This window comes from Salvelinus fontinalis, chromosome 17 (assembly GCF_029448725.1).
Source record: "Salvelinus fontinalis isolate EN_2023a chromosome 17, ASM2944872v1, whole genome shotgun sequence".
Taxonomy (NCBI): domain Eukaryota; kingdom Metazoa; phylum Chordata; class Actinopteri; order Salmoniformes; family Salmonidae; genus Salvelinus; species Salvelinus fontinalis.
Window position 1 is genome coordinate 21,522,089 of NC_074681.1, and position 18,317 is coordinate 21,540,405.

General features: G+C 44.3%; 1 protein-coding gene across 1 annotated transcript in view; it reads left to right on the forward strand.

Moving 5' to 3' along the window:
• The window catches only part of LOC129813964 (serine/threonine-protein kinase STK11-like), a 35,294-nt gene extending 25,112 nt beyond the window's left edge, over positions 1-10,182 (forward strand). The window contains exons 9-11 of the mRNA XM_055866639.1: positions 1,198-1,391; positions 2,900-3,115; positions 9,600-10,182. Coding sequence (XP_055722614.1) covers positions 1,198-1,391; positions 2,900-3,093 — 388 coding nt within the window. The 3' untranslated portion in view covers positions 3,094-3,115; positions 9,600-10,182. The remainder of the gene's footprint in view (positions 1-1,197; positions 1,392-2,899; positions 3,116-9,599) is intronic.
• The last annotated feature ends 8,135 nt before the right edge of the window (positions 10,183-18,317 follow it).

The following is an 18,317-nucleotide window of genomic DNA, read 5'->3' on the forward strand; positions in this document are numbered from 1 at the left end:
AGCATCAGGGACAGACCGACTGAGACATGAGGCAGCAGATGTAGCAACACTGTTCATATTAATGGCTGGGAATGTAATGGGATCTAACACATGGAAATTATGTTTATGATGCGTTTGATAAAGTTCCAGCTATTACTATGAGCCCTACTATGAGCCCTAAGGTGCCACCAGCAGCCTTGAACCTCAGACAATGACATTTTGCCTTGGAGAGACTTCAGATTACTGATCTGTGTGTGTGTTCTTCAGAAAATAGGTATTTTAGCATACCTTGTGGTGCAGTCTAGCTGCTTCAAAATGAAATGGTACACTGGAAACGGAGAAACCATATCGTTTTTTTTATTGGTATGCGATAATGTCTTTCATCCCTGTGACTTGTCCATATGATCGTAATATCCATTGTGACATTAAAAGCCTTAATTACTGAACCCCAACACGTCCCATCCTAGGCTTAATATTATTATTAGTTACACCGTCCATTTCTGAGGCTCGTAGATACTGACGTGGTGCGCCGATGACGTCAGTGGATTAGAGGGAGAGGAAGAATAGAGGGGGAGGGGGGAGAGAAGCTGTTCAAAGCATGCTGAAATCCATTTTCTCCCTTTCTGTGTGTTCGAGGAGAAGGAGACTGCAGTTTGAGAGGACTCTCTGGGTTTTAACCCTCTTAACTAAAACGAGCTCCAACGACTGCGATGAGACTTTGTTTCCATGGTTACTAATGACAGAGGCATCCTTGTGCTACAAAGGGGTTCTTGACCCTTCTGCAATTTGTGGAGACAATGAGAGAAAAAGAGGGTGAAAGGGAAAGAAATGAACTTGAGGGATAGAGAGCGGGAGAAAAATAACCTCAATCATCCTCCTCGGCAGCCCTTCTACTGAAAGACCCTCCACAGCTGTCTGCTGCCTCATTTAAAGTCTTTATAGCAGCACGATGCCGTGAAGGAAAGCAGACGTAAACCAACCCCATTCGTCACACACTGAAATACACACTCCGTTTCCATATCTGGTTGGGTTGCATTAAAATGTAGCTAGGTGACGGCATATGAATACTGACTTCAGTCATGACACAAACCACTATGTGGGTCAGCCTATTGGCTCGGTATAAGGCTAACCAACTGGCTTACCTAAGTCAGATTTTGTGCCAAGACTAGTTAAGTAACTACTAATACAATAACCCCCTCCCTTCCATTCTCCCTCCAGCTGGGTACGTAAAAAACACCCTCCAACGGAGCCCCCGGTGCCCATCCCAGCCAGCGCGGAGAGCCGGGACGTGTGGCGCAGCATGACGGTGGTGCCCTACCTGGAAGACCTGCACGGCTACACCGAGGAAGAGGACCAGGAGTTCTATGACCAGGAGGATGACATCATCTACACTCAGGACTTCACCGTGCCAGGTAGGCACAGAGAGAAATACTGTGTGACACACACACACACACACTAAAATATGAGTGGGAGTGAAAGAGAGAGAGACACACACACGGCTTCAGTGTGCCTGTTAGATTTCTGTGTTCTCGGTCTACTGAACGGAGTCTGGTGGAGAGCACAGGAAAGACGGGGTCAGAGAGAGGGGTTCAGATGGAGGGAGGATAGACTACAGTCAGAGGATAGATGAGACGTTTTTAGTGTGTTCCATTTTTAAAAGGCTTGAGGAAGGAGTGTTGCAGTCTTGGCAGGATTCAGTTGTCCTAATACTGTTTTCCACTTGTAGGTGACCAGTCTAGACTGTTAAGTGTTGTATATCATATAGCTCTGGGAAAACCCTTCTAATGGAAATGTTACATTTTCCCTCAGTTGTTGCACTGTAGACATTTTTGTCGACAGTTGCACTTCTAAATCAATAAATAATCCTCTTTGCTGAGTCAGTTGGTTATAATGGCTTATGAGGATTTAAACATTTAACATTTTAGTAATTTAGCAGAGGCTCTTATCCAGAGCGACTTAGTAGTGAGTGCATACATTTTCGTACTGGTCCCCCGTGGGAATCGAACCCACAACCCTGGCGTTGCAAACGCCACGCTCTACCAACTGAGCCACACGGGACCGTCATCCGTGCAGAATTCTGAACTCCTTAGCTAGACTTTTCTTCTTTCATAAATGTGTTGCTAGGCAACAAGGCAACTGATAACATAATGGCAGTAGTCCTTGTCGCTTTGAAGCTTGATGACCTACAAAAAAAAAAACATTTTCAATGGCACCACAGAGCGCTTGAATGGCAGTGGGTGAATGCATCTAATAATAGCTTAGTGTGGGAGTATGAATGGTGATTCCAGGCACCACTCTCCCACCCACACACACTCACTCAACACTAACTCATAACATTAGCTCAGAGCCACAATCTCTGTCTGTCTGCTAAACACACCTTAAATAAGGTGACATTTCATAGTTGGCACACAGCTTTGGCGTTTTTAATAATGTCACTTAATGTCATTTAGTATGTGTAAATGTATTGAGAAAAACAACTTTAAAAAGGGTACTACTGTGCAGACACAACTCAATTACCACTCTGATTGGTTCTCTTCTTACCATCTGCTCTCACTGGCCCAATCGCCATTGATCTTTTGACCCGACTGGTCAGAAAGATCAATAGAGGAAATCTGATGAAGCAGTCAGTCACTCAATGGATTTTCTGGTGGGGTTTTCTTTTGACAATGTTTTGTCCCCCAGTCTTTATCTGCTTTGATATTTTAGTGCTATTGAGGAGGAAGAGTTTTATTCTAAAGGTCTCGTCTCTCTCAAAACATGTTTTTATAAATGAGCTTTCTACATGATGAAAGCAGTAGATTATATGAAGGTGGTGTGTGATTGCCTCTGCAGATGTTCATGGTGGTTGTCTCTCCGTCCCTGTGTTTGTGTGTGACTGTGTTCTGTGTTGACCGGCCTATATTCTCTCTCTGTCCTCCAGGGCAGGTACCAGAGGAGGACTTGGATGAGGCTGAGGTGGATCTGAGCCGGGCCCAGGCCAAGCCTGTGTGTGTAAACAGGACGGAGAGCAAGGACAAGCCAGAGCGCAGGTCCTCCTCCTCATCCAATCCCTCCCGCAAAGGAGTCTCCACAGCCAGCAAGATACGCAAGTTCTCCACCTGCAAACAGCAATGACCACACCTCAACAACCCATCTGGTGAGAAGGGTGTGTGTGTGTAGGTTTGTGTGTCGCAAGGTTATTGTAGGAAATGAAAACGAATCATGAAAAAACTATTTCGTAAACTGAAATAAAATAATTAACAAACCCGTTTGGAAACACTACTGGACTACTTTAAATCCAACTAAAATAAAAAACATCATGAATTATGTTCAGTTGAACTTTCCCCTGAACTTCTGGGAAACATCCAATGGGGTTTTCAAGCTATTAAAAAAACAATGTGTGTATATATATTCTGAATCTGGTGGGTAAATGCTGCCAGGTGATAGGCCTATTTGAAACATCCCTATCTTGTGCATCACTCACTAGCTATTGCGTGCTAACGGGGAAGTAATCTGCTAGCCAAAGGGCGAGCGTGGAGCGTGAACAATGGCGACAGCAAACCCTAAACCACCAGTGGTCAGTCGACCATATTTCTATTACCAGTCTAGGCGCTAATCCTTTTAAATCAAAGTCCCATTGAGATTGACTTTCTCATTTAAACTAGGGCTGTCAAAGTTACCACATTAACACGTACGTGACAGGTTTATCAGCGGAACCTTTTTTTCTTCAATGCACGGAACCTTTTTTTAAGCGCACATGTTTCCGCACTGACCCTTTTTAAGCGCAGAACGAATCACAGCTTCAGCACAGATGGAACAATGAGCCAGATATTTCACCGGATGTATAAATGTGAAGCATCTAGTTGGCGTTTCCTCTCACTACCAAATATGGTGATAAAAGGAAGCCCAGTGGGAGAAGGTGGAGCCAGATGGATTGTGGCTGACATTCTGTGAATTTTCTCATCGATTAAACATATCCCAATACAGTTTTCTGTTTCCAAAACTAGAATCTGTTACAACAGAGGACTAAGTTTTGTAGATTTTATCCTTTGCCAAAGTAATAACAAAAATGCCTCTGAAAGATACATCAGCACAAGAAATTCACAACAACTATACACATGTAAAGGGTTGAATAAGAATATGCACATATAAATATATGGATGAGCGATGACAGGCAGATGCAGTAGATGGTGTAGAATACAGTTATAGTCGAAGTTTACATACACCTTAGCCAAATACATTTAAACTCCGTTTTTCACAATTCCTGACATTTAATCCTAGTAAAAATTCCCTGTCTTAGGTCAGTTAGTATCACCACTTTATTTTAAGAATGTGAATGTCAGAAAAATAGTACTGATTTTTCAGCTTTTATTTCTTCCATCACATTCCCAGTGGGTCAGAAGTTTACATACACTCAATTAGTATTTGGTAGCATTGCCTTTAAATTGTTTAACTTGGGTCAAACATTGTGTAGCTTCCCACAATAGGTTGGGTGAATTTTGGCCCATTCCTCCTGACAGAGCTGGTGTAACTCAGTCACTTTTGTCGGCCTCCTTGCTCGCACACACTTTTTCAGTTCTGCTCACAAATTTTCTATGGGTTTGAAGTCTGGGCTTTGTGACGGACACTCAAATACCTTGACTTTGTTGTCCTTAAGCCATTTTGCCACAACTTTGGAAGTGTGCTTGGGGTCATTGTCCATTTGGAAGACCCATTTGCAACCAAGCTCTAACTTCCTGACTGATGTCTTGATGTTGCTTCAATATATCCACATAATTTTCCATCCTCATGATTTAATCTATTTTGTGAAGTGCACAAGCCCCTCCTGCAGCAAAGCACCCCACAACATGATGCTGCCACCCCCGTGCTTCACGGTTGGGATGGTGTTCTTGGCTTGCAAGCCTCTCCCTTTTTCCTCCAAACATAACGATGGTCATTATGGCCAAACAGTTCTCTTTTTGTTTCATCAGACCAGAGGACATTTCTCCAAAAAGTATGATCTTTGTCCCCATGTGCAGTTGCAAACCGTAGTTTTGGCTTTTTTATGGCGGTTTTGGAGCATTGGCTTCTTCCTTGCTGAGCGGCCTTTCAGGTTATGTTGATATAGGACTTGTTTTACTGTGGATATAGATACTTTTGTACCTGTTTCCTCCAGAATCTTCACACGGTCCTTTGCTGTTGTTCTGGGATTTATTTGCACTTCTCACCAAAGTACGTTCACCTCTAGGAGACAGAACGCATCTCCTTCCTGAGCGGTATGACGGCTGCGTGGTCCCATGGTGTTTATACTTGCGTACTATTGTTTGTACAGATGAACGTGGTACCTTCAGGCATTTGGAAATTGCTCCCAAGGATGAACCAGACTTGTGGAGGTCTCCAATTTTTTTTCTGATGTCTTGGCTGATTTTCTTTTGATTTTCCCATGATGTCAAGCAAAGAGGCACTGAGTTTTAAGGTAGGCCTTGAAATACAGGTACACCTCCAATTGACTCAAATTATGTCAATTAGCCTATCAGAAGCTTCTAAAGCCATGACATAATTTTCTGGAATTTTCCAAGCTGTTTAAAGGCACAGTCAATTTAGTGTGTGTAAACTTCTGACCCACTGGAATTGCGACACAGTGAAATAATCTGTCTGTAAACAATTGTTGGTAAAATGACTTGCTTCATGTACAAAGTAGATGGTAGATGTCTTAACCGACTTGCCAAAACTTTAGTTTGTTAACAAGAAATTTGTGGAGTGGTTGAAAAACAAGTTTTAATGACTCCAGCCTAAGTGTATGTAAACTTCTGACTTCAACTGTACATGAGATGAGTAATAGGATATGTAAACATGATTAAAAGTGGCGTTATTTAAAGTGACTAGTGATACCTCTATGTGAACCTTATTAAAGTGACTGATTCCGTTTATTTAAGTGGGCAGAGATTTGAGTCTGTTGGCAGCAGCCTCTATGTTAGTGATGGCTTTTTAACAGTCTAATGGCCTTGAGATAGAAGCTATTTTTCAATCTCTCGGTCCCCGCTTTGATCCACCTGTACTGACCTCGCCTTCTGGATGATAGCGGGGTGAACAGGCAGTGGCTCGGTTGGTTGTAGTCCTTGATGATCTTTCAGCGCTAAAGACCGTGTGCCTCTTGCCAAAATCATGTCAAAGTTAAGCACAATATTACCGGGGCGCTTTCTTTCTGCCGCGGATTCGTGCGCATGTCGCTGGCCGTTTTAAACTACTCACGAGACGCAATTTTTGGGGTTTCATAAAACTACATTGGTTTAGCTAGCCAGTCATGTTACCTACCTAGCTAGCAAACTGAGAACTTGATCACTGACTAGGCTTTGCACTAATTTAGATGGCAAAGGAAGAACTGAAAATGCAATGGGCTACTCAGAGATCCGTATAAAGGTAGGCTGCATATGCAAGAGTGGGGTGTGTGAGCGCGAGTAAGTGGGCGAGTTCATTTTGAATGGCCCGGTGCCCCGGGTGGGTGGAGATTTCATTTAAGGACCAATTGAATGGTCTAAAATGTGTGAACTCCGCCTACCCAGTGCACCAGTCCATGCAAAACGACTCACCCAGTTAAAGGGTGTGGGTGGGAGAATGTGTAGGACTGTATTGTATGTGTAAAGTTATCTGAACAGTACATATGATTACAGTATTTTCCTAACATTGGTTGGACAAGTTTTAAAAGCTATTTTTATCCGTAGAGCCAATCAAATGTTTTCCCCCCTAGTCACTCATTTAGAATGCTTTAAGTGTGTGTGTGTGTGCATTAAATTTCAAGAACATTCATAAGAGGCAGTAGGCCCACTCAACATTGGGTGCATCAATGGCTTTCTGTTCGTAACCTTTGTGTTTATGGTGAACTAATGCCATTAACTAAATTTTAATCGTTTGACAGACCTCATTTTTAAAAAAACATCACCGTATGTATTACTGCCCACCAGTGGCAAGAAGTGACATCCCAAAAAACAACTATTCATCACATAAATGGCTGCTAGCCTCCCATGTATATGCTACTTTCTGTCCGTAACACTAAAAATAATAGAAACAAATGAAATGAGAATATTTTTCTAAAAGTAAATAAACTAGTAAATCAGGTCTGAAAGCTAACAAATTAAACAGTTAAAAAAAAAAAAATTATTTTCAACTATAATAACCGTGTGTGTGTGTGTGTGTGTGTGTGTGTACAGTCGTAGCCAAAAGTTTTGATAATGACACAAATATTAATTTTCACAAAGTCTGCTGCCTCAGTTTGTATGATGGCAATTTGCATATACTCCAGAATGTTATGAAGAGTGATTAGATGAATTGCAATTAATTGCAAAGTCCCTCTTTGCCATGCAAATTAACTGAATCCCCCAAAAACATTTCCACTGCATTTCAGCTCTGCCACAAAAGGACCAGCTGACATCATGTCAGTGATTCTCTCGTTAACACAGGTGTGAGTGTTGACAAGGACAAGGCTGGAGATCACTCTGTCATGCTGATTGAGTTTGAGTAACAGAATGGAAGCTTGAAAAGGAAGGTGGTGCTTGGAATCATTGTTCTTCCTCTGTCAACCATGATTACCTGCAAGGAAACACATGCCGTCATCATTGCTTTGCACAAAAAGGGCTTCACAGGAAAGGATTTTGCTGCCAGTAAAATTGCACCTAAATCAACCATTTATTGGATCATCAAGAGCTTCAAGGAGAGCGGTTCAATTGTTGTGAAGCAAGCGCCAGGACCGTCTCCTAAAGTTGATTCAGCTGTGGGATCGGGGCACCACCAGTACAGAGCTTGCTCAGGAATGGCAGCAGGCAGGTGTGAGTGCATCTGCACGCACAGTGAGGCGAAGACTTTTGGAGAATGGCCTGGTGTCATGAAGGGCAGCAAAGAAGCCACTTCTCTCCAGGAAAAACATCAGGGACAGACTGATATTCTGCAAAAGGTACAGGGATTGGACTGCTGAGGACTGGGGTAAAGTCATTTTCTCTGATGAATCCCCTTTACGATTGTTTGGGGCATCTGTAAAAAAGTTTGTCCGGAGAAGACAAGGTGAGCGCTACCATCAGTCCTGTGTCATGCCAACAGTAAAGCCAACAGTAAAGCATCCCGAGACCATTCATGTGTGGGGTTGCTTCTCAGCCAAGGGAGTGGGCTTCTCATAAAGAATGGTACCAACACATCCTCCGAGAGCAACTTCTCCCAACCATCCAGGAACAGTTTGGTGATGAACAATGCCTTTTCCAGCATGATGGAGCACCTTCCCATAAGGCAAAAGTGATAACTACGTGGCTCAGGGAACAAAACATCGATATTTTGGGTCCATGGCCAAGAAACTCCCCAGACCTTAATCCCATTGAGAACTTGTGGTTAATCCTCAAGAGGCGGGTGACAAACAAAAACCTACAAATTCTGACAAACTCCAAGCATTGATTATGCAAGAATGGGCTGCCATCAGTCAGGATGTGGCCCAGAAGTTAATTGACAGCATGCCAGGGCGGATTGCAGAGGTCTTGAAAAAGAATGGTCAACACTGCAAATATTCACTCTTTGCATCAACTTCATGTAATTGTCAATAAAAGCCTTTGACACTTATGAAATGCTTGTAATTATACTTCAGTATTCCATAGTAACATCTGACAAATCTCTAAAGACACTGAAGCAGCAAACTTTGACACAAATATTAATTTCCATTCTGAACACTTTTGGCCATGACTGTACACACCTGTGTAGGTGTGATATTTTAAGCACTCTTACAAAAATAATTTACTCTCACCGGTCCACCTGTGTGGTAAGGCAGGGAGGAGTGGAGAGAAGGGAAGGGAGGAGAGAAACTGATTCAAGGCTTCTCTGAGTCATCTCTACCACATCACTGCTCACCAGGCATCCTCCTAGAGACTGAGGTTCACACACTCACACACATGCAACGCACAACTGCATTTCAACACACACACACACACACACACACACACACACACACACTGCAGAGCTACTTGGTCGGATATGCAGCAGTCTCTGTATTAATGTGTTATAGGGATGACTCACACTGGTCTAGATGGAGTGGGCTGCAGGCAGGATATTGTCTCTTGCTCACTCCCGCCCTCCCCTGCTCGCTCCTGCCCGTGCTCGCTCTGCCCCTCCCCTGCTCGCTCCTGCCTGCGCTCGCTCTGCCCCTCCCCCTCTCTGTCGCTGCCCCCCTCTCTGTCCCTGCCTCTCTCTCTCACTGCCTCTCCTCCTCTCTCGCTGCCTCTCTCTCGCTGCCCCCTCCCTCTCACTGCCTCTCTCTCGCTGCCCCCTCCCTCTCACTGCCTCTCCTCCTCTCTCGCTGCCCCTCCCTCTCGCTGCCTCTCTCTCTCTCACTCACTGCCTCTCCTCCTCTCTCACTGCCCCCCTCTCTCGCTGCCTCTCCCCCTTTGGGCTGTATTTTCTCTCTGACCCCCCTTTTATTCAGCTGCTTTCTGTGTTTTGCTGGCGGCAGAGGGACACACTGTGCGTGCCTGTGCACATGTGACAAATAAGTCTTTGATGCTCAAATAAGGCAAAGGGTGCAAGCCCTTTAAATAGACTTCAAGTCTGTACGTCATAAATAATCCTATTTGTCATGCAATAGTTGTACAATGAAATGAACTAGAATAACGCTTGCCTCTCTCTCCTCCTAGGTTTATCTTTTCCCCTCCTTGGCAAGGGTGAGAGAACTGCTGATGTTGTTCCTCCTGAACCATTTGGCGAAGAACTCTTCAAGGATGTCATGCGGAGAGATGGACAGAGAGCAGCAGAGAAACAGACTGTACCCTCGGGTCTTTGTGTGAAGTGGCTCTTTGTGTTTCCGTTCCCCCTCTGTTCTTTTGCTCCCTCCGTCCTCCCCTCTCAGGCTGTCCCAGAGGAGGCATGGCTGGCCGTGCAAGTCCCACCTTCGTGAACTCTGACCCCGTTGGTTTTATTTCTCAGACAACCTTTTATTTGACAGAACCTAAAGATACATTGTAAAAGGAATTAGGTTGATAAAGAATAGCTATTCATTTTAACTATGAGGATAGTGATACTGATATAAAAACTGCATGCTGGCTTGAACTTTGAGAAAGGGAAATTGCTCAGTTAAGGACAGACAAACGGACTGAAACCTTGACTTCCACCACTGGTGTGTTGGGAGGGGCTTTATTGTGTTCATTAGGTTTTGTTTATTTTTTCCAATAAATCTTTTTTAATTATTATTTATATAAAACACGTCCCATCCAAACCCTGTTTGTTGTCTGGCTCCCATTTTATATTCTGAACGTACACTGAGTGTACAAAACAATAAGAACAGCTGCTCTTTCTTTTACACAGACTGTCAAAGTGAAGATTATGATCCCTTTATAAATCTCACTTGTTAAATCCACTTCAATCAGTGTAGGGGATGGGTTAAATAATGATTTTTAAGCCTTGAGACATGGATTGTGTATGTGTGCCATTCAGAGGGTGAATGGGCAAGACAAAATATTTCGGTGCCTTTGAACGGGGTGTGGTAGTAGGTGCCAAGCACTCTGGGTTGAGTGTGTCGAGAACTGCAACGCGCCTGAGTTTTTCCACTCAGCAGTTTCCCGTGTGTATTAAGAATGGTCCACCTCCCAAAGGACATCTAGCCAACTTGGCACAACTGCAGTGGTGGAAAAAGTACCCAATTGTCGTACTTAAGTAAAAGTAAAGATACTTTTAATAGAAAATGACTCAAGTGGAAGTCACCCAGTAAAAGACTTCTTGAGTAAAAGTAAAAATATTTGGTTTAAAATATACCTAAGTATCCAAAGTAAGAGTAAAAATAATTTCAAATTCTGTATATTAAGTAAACCAGACGGCACAATTTTCTTGTTTTTAAGTGTATGGACAGCCAGTGGTATACACCAACACTCAGACATTATTTACTAACGAAGCATGTGTGTTTAGTGAGTCTGCCAGATCAGAGGCAGCAGGGTGACCAGGGATGTTCTCTTAATAAGTGTGTGAATTGGACCATTTTCCTTTCCTGTCCTTACATTTAAAATGTAATGAGGACTTTTAGGTGTCAGGGAAACTGGTGAGAAAAGTACATTATCTTTAAGGAATATAGTGAAGTAAAAGTAGTCAAATATATGAATAGTAAAGTACAGATACTCAAAACAACTACGTAAGTAAAAATACTTTAAAGTACTATTGAAGTGCTGTGTACAGCTGTGGAAAGCATTGGAGTCAATATGGGCCAGCATCCCTGTAGAATGCTTTCCACACCTTGTACAGTCCATGCCCTGATGAATTGAGGCTATTCTTGGGGCAAAGGGGGGTGCAACTCAATGTTTTGTACACAGTGTATGGTCATTAAACTGCTGGTGTTTAATGACCATGCGCTTTTACAGTTTATTTCACACCTACACTGACATTGGAGTGAACACTTGCCCCAGAGGGGGATTGAGTGGGATTCTTGACTATGAAACTGAAATGAGGGGCTCTGAAAACGTGAAAAGGGTTTCATCAGACCTCAGGTAAACCGGGATAATATGGCGTCAGGCATCTGAATGATTGAAGATGCACTGGTATCCTTTTTTCGTTTTTGTGCTGATCACGTCCCTGGAAATTCCTCACCCTATTCTCTCCCTCTTTCACCTTCCATCTTTTAATTTCTCTCACTTGCTCTCCGGTCTGACTCACTCACCTACTCTCTCTGCTGTCCTGCCCTCTCTCTTTCTCCCTCTTTCCCCCGCTCTGTATCCCCTCCTTCCCCTTCCTGTCTCTATGCTCTGACTCATCTGCTCGCCTCCCTCCCTGTGCTCTGACTCACCTGCTCTGTGATCTATTCTCAGTGTTGGGCTGATGGAGCGGCGGGGTTGCGTAAAATGGAGACAGACAAATGCTGCCCACGTCAGCCAGGCACTGAGAGAATCTATGCAGAGCCCAGACCAGGCAAAACTGGATGATAAACCTCACATGTACCTTTGATTAATGAAGTATTCCAACTTTTCTGACCTTATTCTTATTAAATAAATACCATGTTAAGAAATATTTTTTATTTCATAACAATAATACATGGTATTGGTATTAAAAAAAAGGGGAAAATAAGATCTGTACACTTTCAAAATCCCAGATGTTTTGTAATGCCTTGATACCTACTGTAGATTGGACACAAAGTCGAGGACACAAAGTCTCTTTTCTTAGCCGTTGCAATTAGCCCACCCCCTATTTCTCCACGGTTCTGTTGATGATGCTGTATCTCTGAATGTTGTGTGATGTGGATGTCTGCATTGCATCCTCTGTTGTTCACTAGTCATCTCTGCCGTCATGGTTATTTTATTCTATTGTACAGGAAGTGAAGTGAACACATCTCGTTTCTTCTTTCTTTGTCTCTTTTATTTAATTGGGGGGGAAGGGGAAGGAAAAATCCTAAATGAATATATACATTGGTTGGTCCCTCGAAATCTAAAGTAGGTATCAAGGCATTACAAAACATCTGGGATTTTGAAAGTGTACAGATCTTTTTCTCTACACAAAATGACCAGAAACATAGACAGGGACCCTTTATTCCAGGTACAACACTCGCCCCCTGGTTCCAGTACCTTTATTCCAGGTACAACACTCGCCCCCTGGTTCCAGTACCTTTATTCCAGGTACAACACTCGCCCCCTGGTTCCAGTACCTTTATTCCAGGTACAACACTCGCCCCCTGGTTCCAGTACCGCTACCAATGGATGTACACTGTTTTTGGGAATGATAAAGTGAACAATGTGATATGTACAAGTACCCAATGTTTTAAGGTTTAACTCAGGTTTTCAGAAGGTACAACATTGCTTAAGCATGCAAAAGGGGTCATTAGGGTCATTAAATAGCCCTTCCAGTGGGGTTAGGGGTCATTAAATAACCATTCCAGTGGGGTTAGGGGTCATTAAATATCCCTTCCAGTGGGGTTAGGGGTCATTAAATAGCCCTTCCAGTGGGGTTAGGGGTCATTAAATATCCCTTCCAGTGGGGTTAGGGGTCATTAAATAGCCCTTCCAGTGAGGTTAGGGGTCATTAAATAGCCCTTCCAGTGAGGTTAGGGGTCATTAAATAACCCTTCCAGTGGGGTTAGGGGTCATTAAATATCCCTTCCAGTGGGGTTAGGGGTCATTAAATAGCCCTTCCAGTGGGGTTAGGGGTCATTAAATATCCCTTCCAGTGGGGTTAGGGGTCATTAAATATCCCTTCCAGTGAGGTTAGGGGTCATTAAATAGCCCTTCCAGTGGGGTTAGGGGTCATTAAATATCCCTTCCAGTGGGGTTAGGAGTCATTAAATATCCCTTCCAGTGAGGTTAGGGGTCATTAAATAACCCTTCCAGTGGGGTTAGGGGTCATTAAATATCCCTTCCAGTGAGGTTAGGGGTCATTAAATATCCCTTCCAGTGAGGTTAGGGGTCATTAAATAGCCCTTCCAGTGGGGTTAGGGGTCATTAAATAGCCCTTCCAGTGGGGTTAGGGGTCATTAAATAACCCTTCCAGTGAGGTTAGGGGTCATTAAATAACCCTTCCAGTGAGGTTAGGGGTCATTAAATAACCTATCCAGTGGGGTTAGGGGTCATTAAATAGCCCTTCCAGTGGGGTTAGGAGTCATTAAATAGCCCTTCCAGTGAGGTTAGGGGTCATTAAATAATCCTTCCAGTGGGGTTAGGGGTCATTAAATAACCCTTCCAGTGGGGTTAGGGGTCATTAAATATCCCTTCCAGTGGGGTTAGGGGTCATTAAATATCCCTTCCAGTGGGGTTAGGGGTCATTAAATAGCCCTTCCAGTGGGGTTAGGGGTCATTAAATATCCCTTCCAGTGAGGTTAGGGGTCATTAAATAACCCTTCCAGTGAGGTTAGGAGTCATTAAATAGCCCTTCCAGTGGGGTTAGGGGTCATTAAATAACCCTTCCAGTGGGGTTAGGGGTCATTAAATAACCCTTCCAGTGAGGTTAGGAGTCATTAAATAACCCTTCCAGTGAGGTTAGGAGTCATTAAATAGCCCTTCCAGTGAGGTTAGGGGTCATTAAATAACCCTTCCAGTGGGGTTAGGGGTCATTAAATAACCCTTCCAGTGAGGTTAGGAGTCATTAAATAGCCCTTCCAGTGAGGTTAGGGGTCATTAAATAACCCTTCCAGTGGGGTTAGGAGTCATTAAATAGCCCTTCCAGTGAGGTTAGGGGTCATTAAATATCCCTTCCAGTGAGGTTAGGGGTCATTAAATAGCCCTTCCAGTGGGGTTAGGGGTCATTAAATATCCCTTCCAGTGAGGTTAGGGGTCATTAAATATCCCTTCCAGTGAGGTTAGGGGTCATTAAATATCCCTTCCAGTGAGGTTAGGGGTCATTAAATAGCCCTTCCAGTGGGGTTAGGGGTCATTAAATAGCCCTTCCAGTGGGGTTAGGGGTCATTAAATAACCCTTCCAGTGAGGTTAGGGGTCATTAAATATCCCTTCCAGTGAGGTTAGGGGTCATTAAATATCCCTTCCAGTGAGGTTAGGGGTCATTAAATATCCCTTCCAGTGAGGTTAGGGGTCATTAAATATCCCTTCCAGTGAGGTTAGGGGTCATTAAATAGCCCTTCCAGTGGGGTTAGGGGTCATTAAATATCCCTTCCAGTGGGGTTAGGAGTCATTAAATAGCCCTTCCAGTGAGGTTAGGAGTCATTAAATAGCCCTTCCAGTGGGGTTAGGGGTCATTAAATATCCCTTCCAGTGGGGTTAGGGGTCATTAAATATCCCTTCCAGTGAGGTTAGGGGTCATTAAATAGCCCTTCCAGTGAGGTTAGGGGTCATTAAATATCCCTTCCAGTGAGGTTAGGGGTCATTAAATAGCCCTTCCAGTGGGGTTAGGGGTCATTAAATAGCCCTTCCAGTGGGGTTAGGAGTCATTAAATAGCCCTTCCAGTGAGGTTAGGAGTCATTAAATAGCCCTTCCAGTGGGGTTAGGGGTCATTAAATAGCCCTTCCAGTGAGGTTAGGAGTCATTAAATATACCTTCCAGTGGGGTTAGGAGTCATTAAATAGCCCTTCCAGTGGGGTTAGGGGTCATTAAATATCCCTTCCAGTGGGGTTAGGGGTCATTAAATAGCCCTTCCAGTGGGGTTAGGGGTCATTAAATAACCCTTCCAGTGGGGTTAGGGGTCATTAAATAGCCCTTCCAGTGGGGTTAGGGGTTATTGGGTGCTGAGAAGTCACTCACTCAGCGTATGCAGGTTCAAACCAATGTACTGGAAGCATTTAACATTTAGCGTTTTGATCAGATCCTAATTGCAACTCCGATTTCATAGTCCTATGGGAGCTACATTCCCCAGGTCTCCCCCTCCCAGTCACCTGCTCTCTCTTTCTCCTCTTTCCCTGTCCTCTTTCTCTCCCCTCAGCCTCTGCCGCTCTGTCTGTCCTCTTTCTCTCCCCTCAGCCTCTGTCACTCTGTCTGTCCTCTTTCTCTCCCCTCACCCTCTGTCACTCTGTCTGTCCTCTTTCTCTCCCCTCACCCTCTGTCACTCTGTCTGTCCTCTTTCTCTCCCCTCAGCCTCTGTCACTCTGTCTGTTCTCTTTCTCTCCCCTCACCCTCTGCCGCTCTGTCTGTTTTCTTTCTCTCCCCTCACCCTCTGTCACTCTGTCTGTCCTCTTTCTCTCCCCTCACCCTCTGTCACTCTGTCTGTTCTCTTTCTCTCCCCTCAGCCTCTGTCGCTCTGTCTGTCCTCTTTCTCTCCCCTCAGCCTCTGTCGCTCTGTCTGTCCTCTTTCTCTCCCCTCACCCTCTGTCACTCTGTCTGTCCTCTTTCTCTCCCCTCACCCTCTGTCACTCTGTCTGTCCTCTTTCTCTCCCCTCACCCTCTGTCACTCTGTCTGTCCTCTTTCTCTCCCCTCACCCTCTGTCACTCTGTCTGTCCTCTTTCTCCCCCCTCACCCTCTGTCACTCTGTCTGTTCTCTTTCTCTCCCCTCACCCTCTGTCACTCTGTCTGTCCTCTTTCTCTCCCCTCAGCCTCTGTCGCTCTGTCTGTCCTCTTTCTCTCCCCTCAGCCTCTGTCGCTCTGTCTGTCCTCTTTCTCTCCCCTCAGCCTCTGTCGCTCTGTCTGTCCTCTTTCTCTCCCCTCACCCTCTGTCACTCTGTCTGTCCTCTTTCTCTCCCCTCACCCTCTGTCACTCTGTCTGTCCTCTTTCTCTCCCCTCACCCTCTGTCACTCTGTCTGTCCTCTTTCTCTCCCCTCACCCTCTGTCACTCTGTCTGTCCTCTTTCTCTCCCCTCAGCCTCTGTCGCTCTGTCTGTCCTCTTTCTCTCCCCTCAGCCTCTGTCGCTCTGTCTGTCCTCTTTCTCTCCCCTCACCCTCTGTCACTCTGTCTGTCCTCTTTCTCTCCCCTCAGCCTCTGTCGCTCTGTCTGTCCTCTTTCTCTCCCCTCAGCCTCTGTCGCTCTGTCTGTCCTCTTTCTCTCCCCTCACCCTCTGTCACTCTGTCTGTCCTCTTTCTCTCCCCTCACCCTCTGTCACTCTGTCTGTCCTCTTTCTCTCCCCTCACCCTCTGTCACTCTGTCTGTCCTCTTTCTCTCCCCTCACCCTCTGTCACTCTGTCTGTCCTCTTTCTCTCCCCTCAGCCTCTGTCACTCTGTCTGTCCTCTTTCTCTCCCCTCACCCTCTGTCACTCTGTCTGTCCTCTTTCTCTCCCCTCACCCTCTGTCACTCTGTCTGTCCTCTTTCTCTCCCCTCACCCTCTGTCACTCTGTCTGTCCTCTTTCTCTCCCCTCACCCTCTGTCACTCTGTCTGTTCTCTTTCTCTCGCCTCACCCTCTGTCACTCTGTCTGTCCTCTTTCTCTCCCCTCAGCCTCTGTCGCTCTGTCTGTCCTCTTTCTCTCCCCTCACCCTCTGTCACTCTGTCTGTCCTCTTTCTCTCCCCTCACCCTCTGTCACTCTGTCTGTCCTCTTTCTCTCCTCTCAGCCTCTGTCGCTCTGTCTGTCCTCTTTCTCTCCCCTCACCCTCTGTCACTCTGTCTGTCCTCTTTCTCTCCCCTCACCCTCTGTCGCTCTGTCTGTTCTCTCTACACCATGAGTGTGAAGGTTTATCTGACAGACAGAATATCATGTGTCAGTCAGGCTGGTGATAACTGTCTGCTGGATGAAGGAGACTTACCATCAGCCTGACTGACACCATACACTAAGGCTACATTTACACAGGTAGATCAATTCTGATATTTTTGACCAATCACATCAGACCTTTTCACATGAAATCTTTCTCAGAGCTGATTTGATTGGTAAAGAAAAAACAATTTGTGAAAAAAAGATCAGAATTGGGCTGCCTGTGTAAACGTAGCCTTAGAGCATTGTGTCAGTCAGGCTTATGTTAAGTGCCCTTCATCCAGCAGACAGCTGCCTGCGACACATCCCTGTTCCCTCAGCTCAGGCCTCCAGGGGGAAATGGATTCCCCTTCTATAATCAATATACAGACACAACATGAGAGGATGGAAGGTCGATGTCATGGAATTGGAATGAGTTGTAGTTATAATTTCTGGTTTCTAGTGCTGATAGGGGTCTGGGAAATTGGAGAGGGAGGACAAAAGAGGAAGAGCATAGACAACCATTTGTTTTCTAGATATGGTAGAACTTTACACAAAATATTCCCATTTTCTAGGGGTTATTTCATGAACTGTTTTTTTTTACGTTTAATATGATGCCATTGAAGATGCAATACAGGAGAGCACATAAAATGAGCAAATTTGAATAAATAGATAAATAACAATGATATACATATTTTAAAAAAAAATAGAGAATCAATATGAATATCAAACCAAACCTGAATCAAATCTTGTCATCATGTGTTACTCAAGTAATCTGGGTGCTAATTTGCTTTGAATGCATAAATGGAGCAAACTACCAGACTAGAATCCAGTCAACTCTATGGACAGACACCCATTACCCATACTCAATGATAATCATGATGACATTACCCATACTCAATGATAATCATGATGACATTACCCATACTCAATGATAATCATGATGACATTACCCATACTCAATGATAATCATGATGACATTACCCATACTCAATGATAATCATGATGACATTACCCATACTCAATGATAATCATGATGACATTACCCATACTCAATGATAATCATGATGACATTACCCATACTCAATGATAATCATGATGACATTACCCATACTCAATGATACTCATGATGACATTACCCATACTCAATGATACTCATGATGAGAAGGACATTTGAAGACGTTTTGGAATGAAGAAAATGACAAACATACCATATTATCTTCCCATCAAAGTGCATTTCCTATTATGTAAAACTGTACAGTATTCATTTTCACATTGTTTACACACATATCATGCTGTAAATTACACTATTATGGCAGAAAAAATGATGTGAGCAGGGAA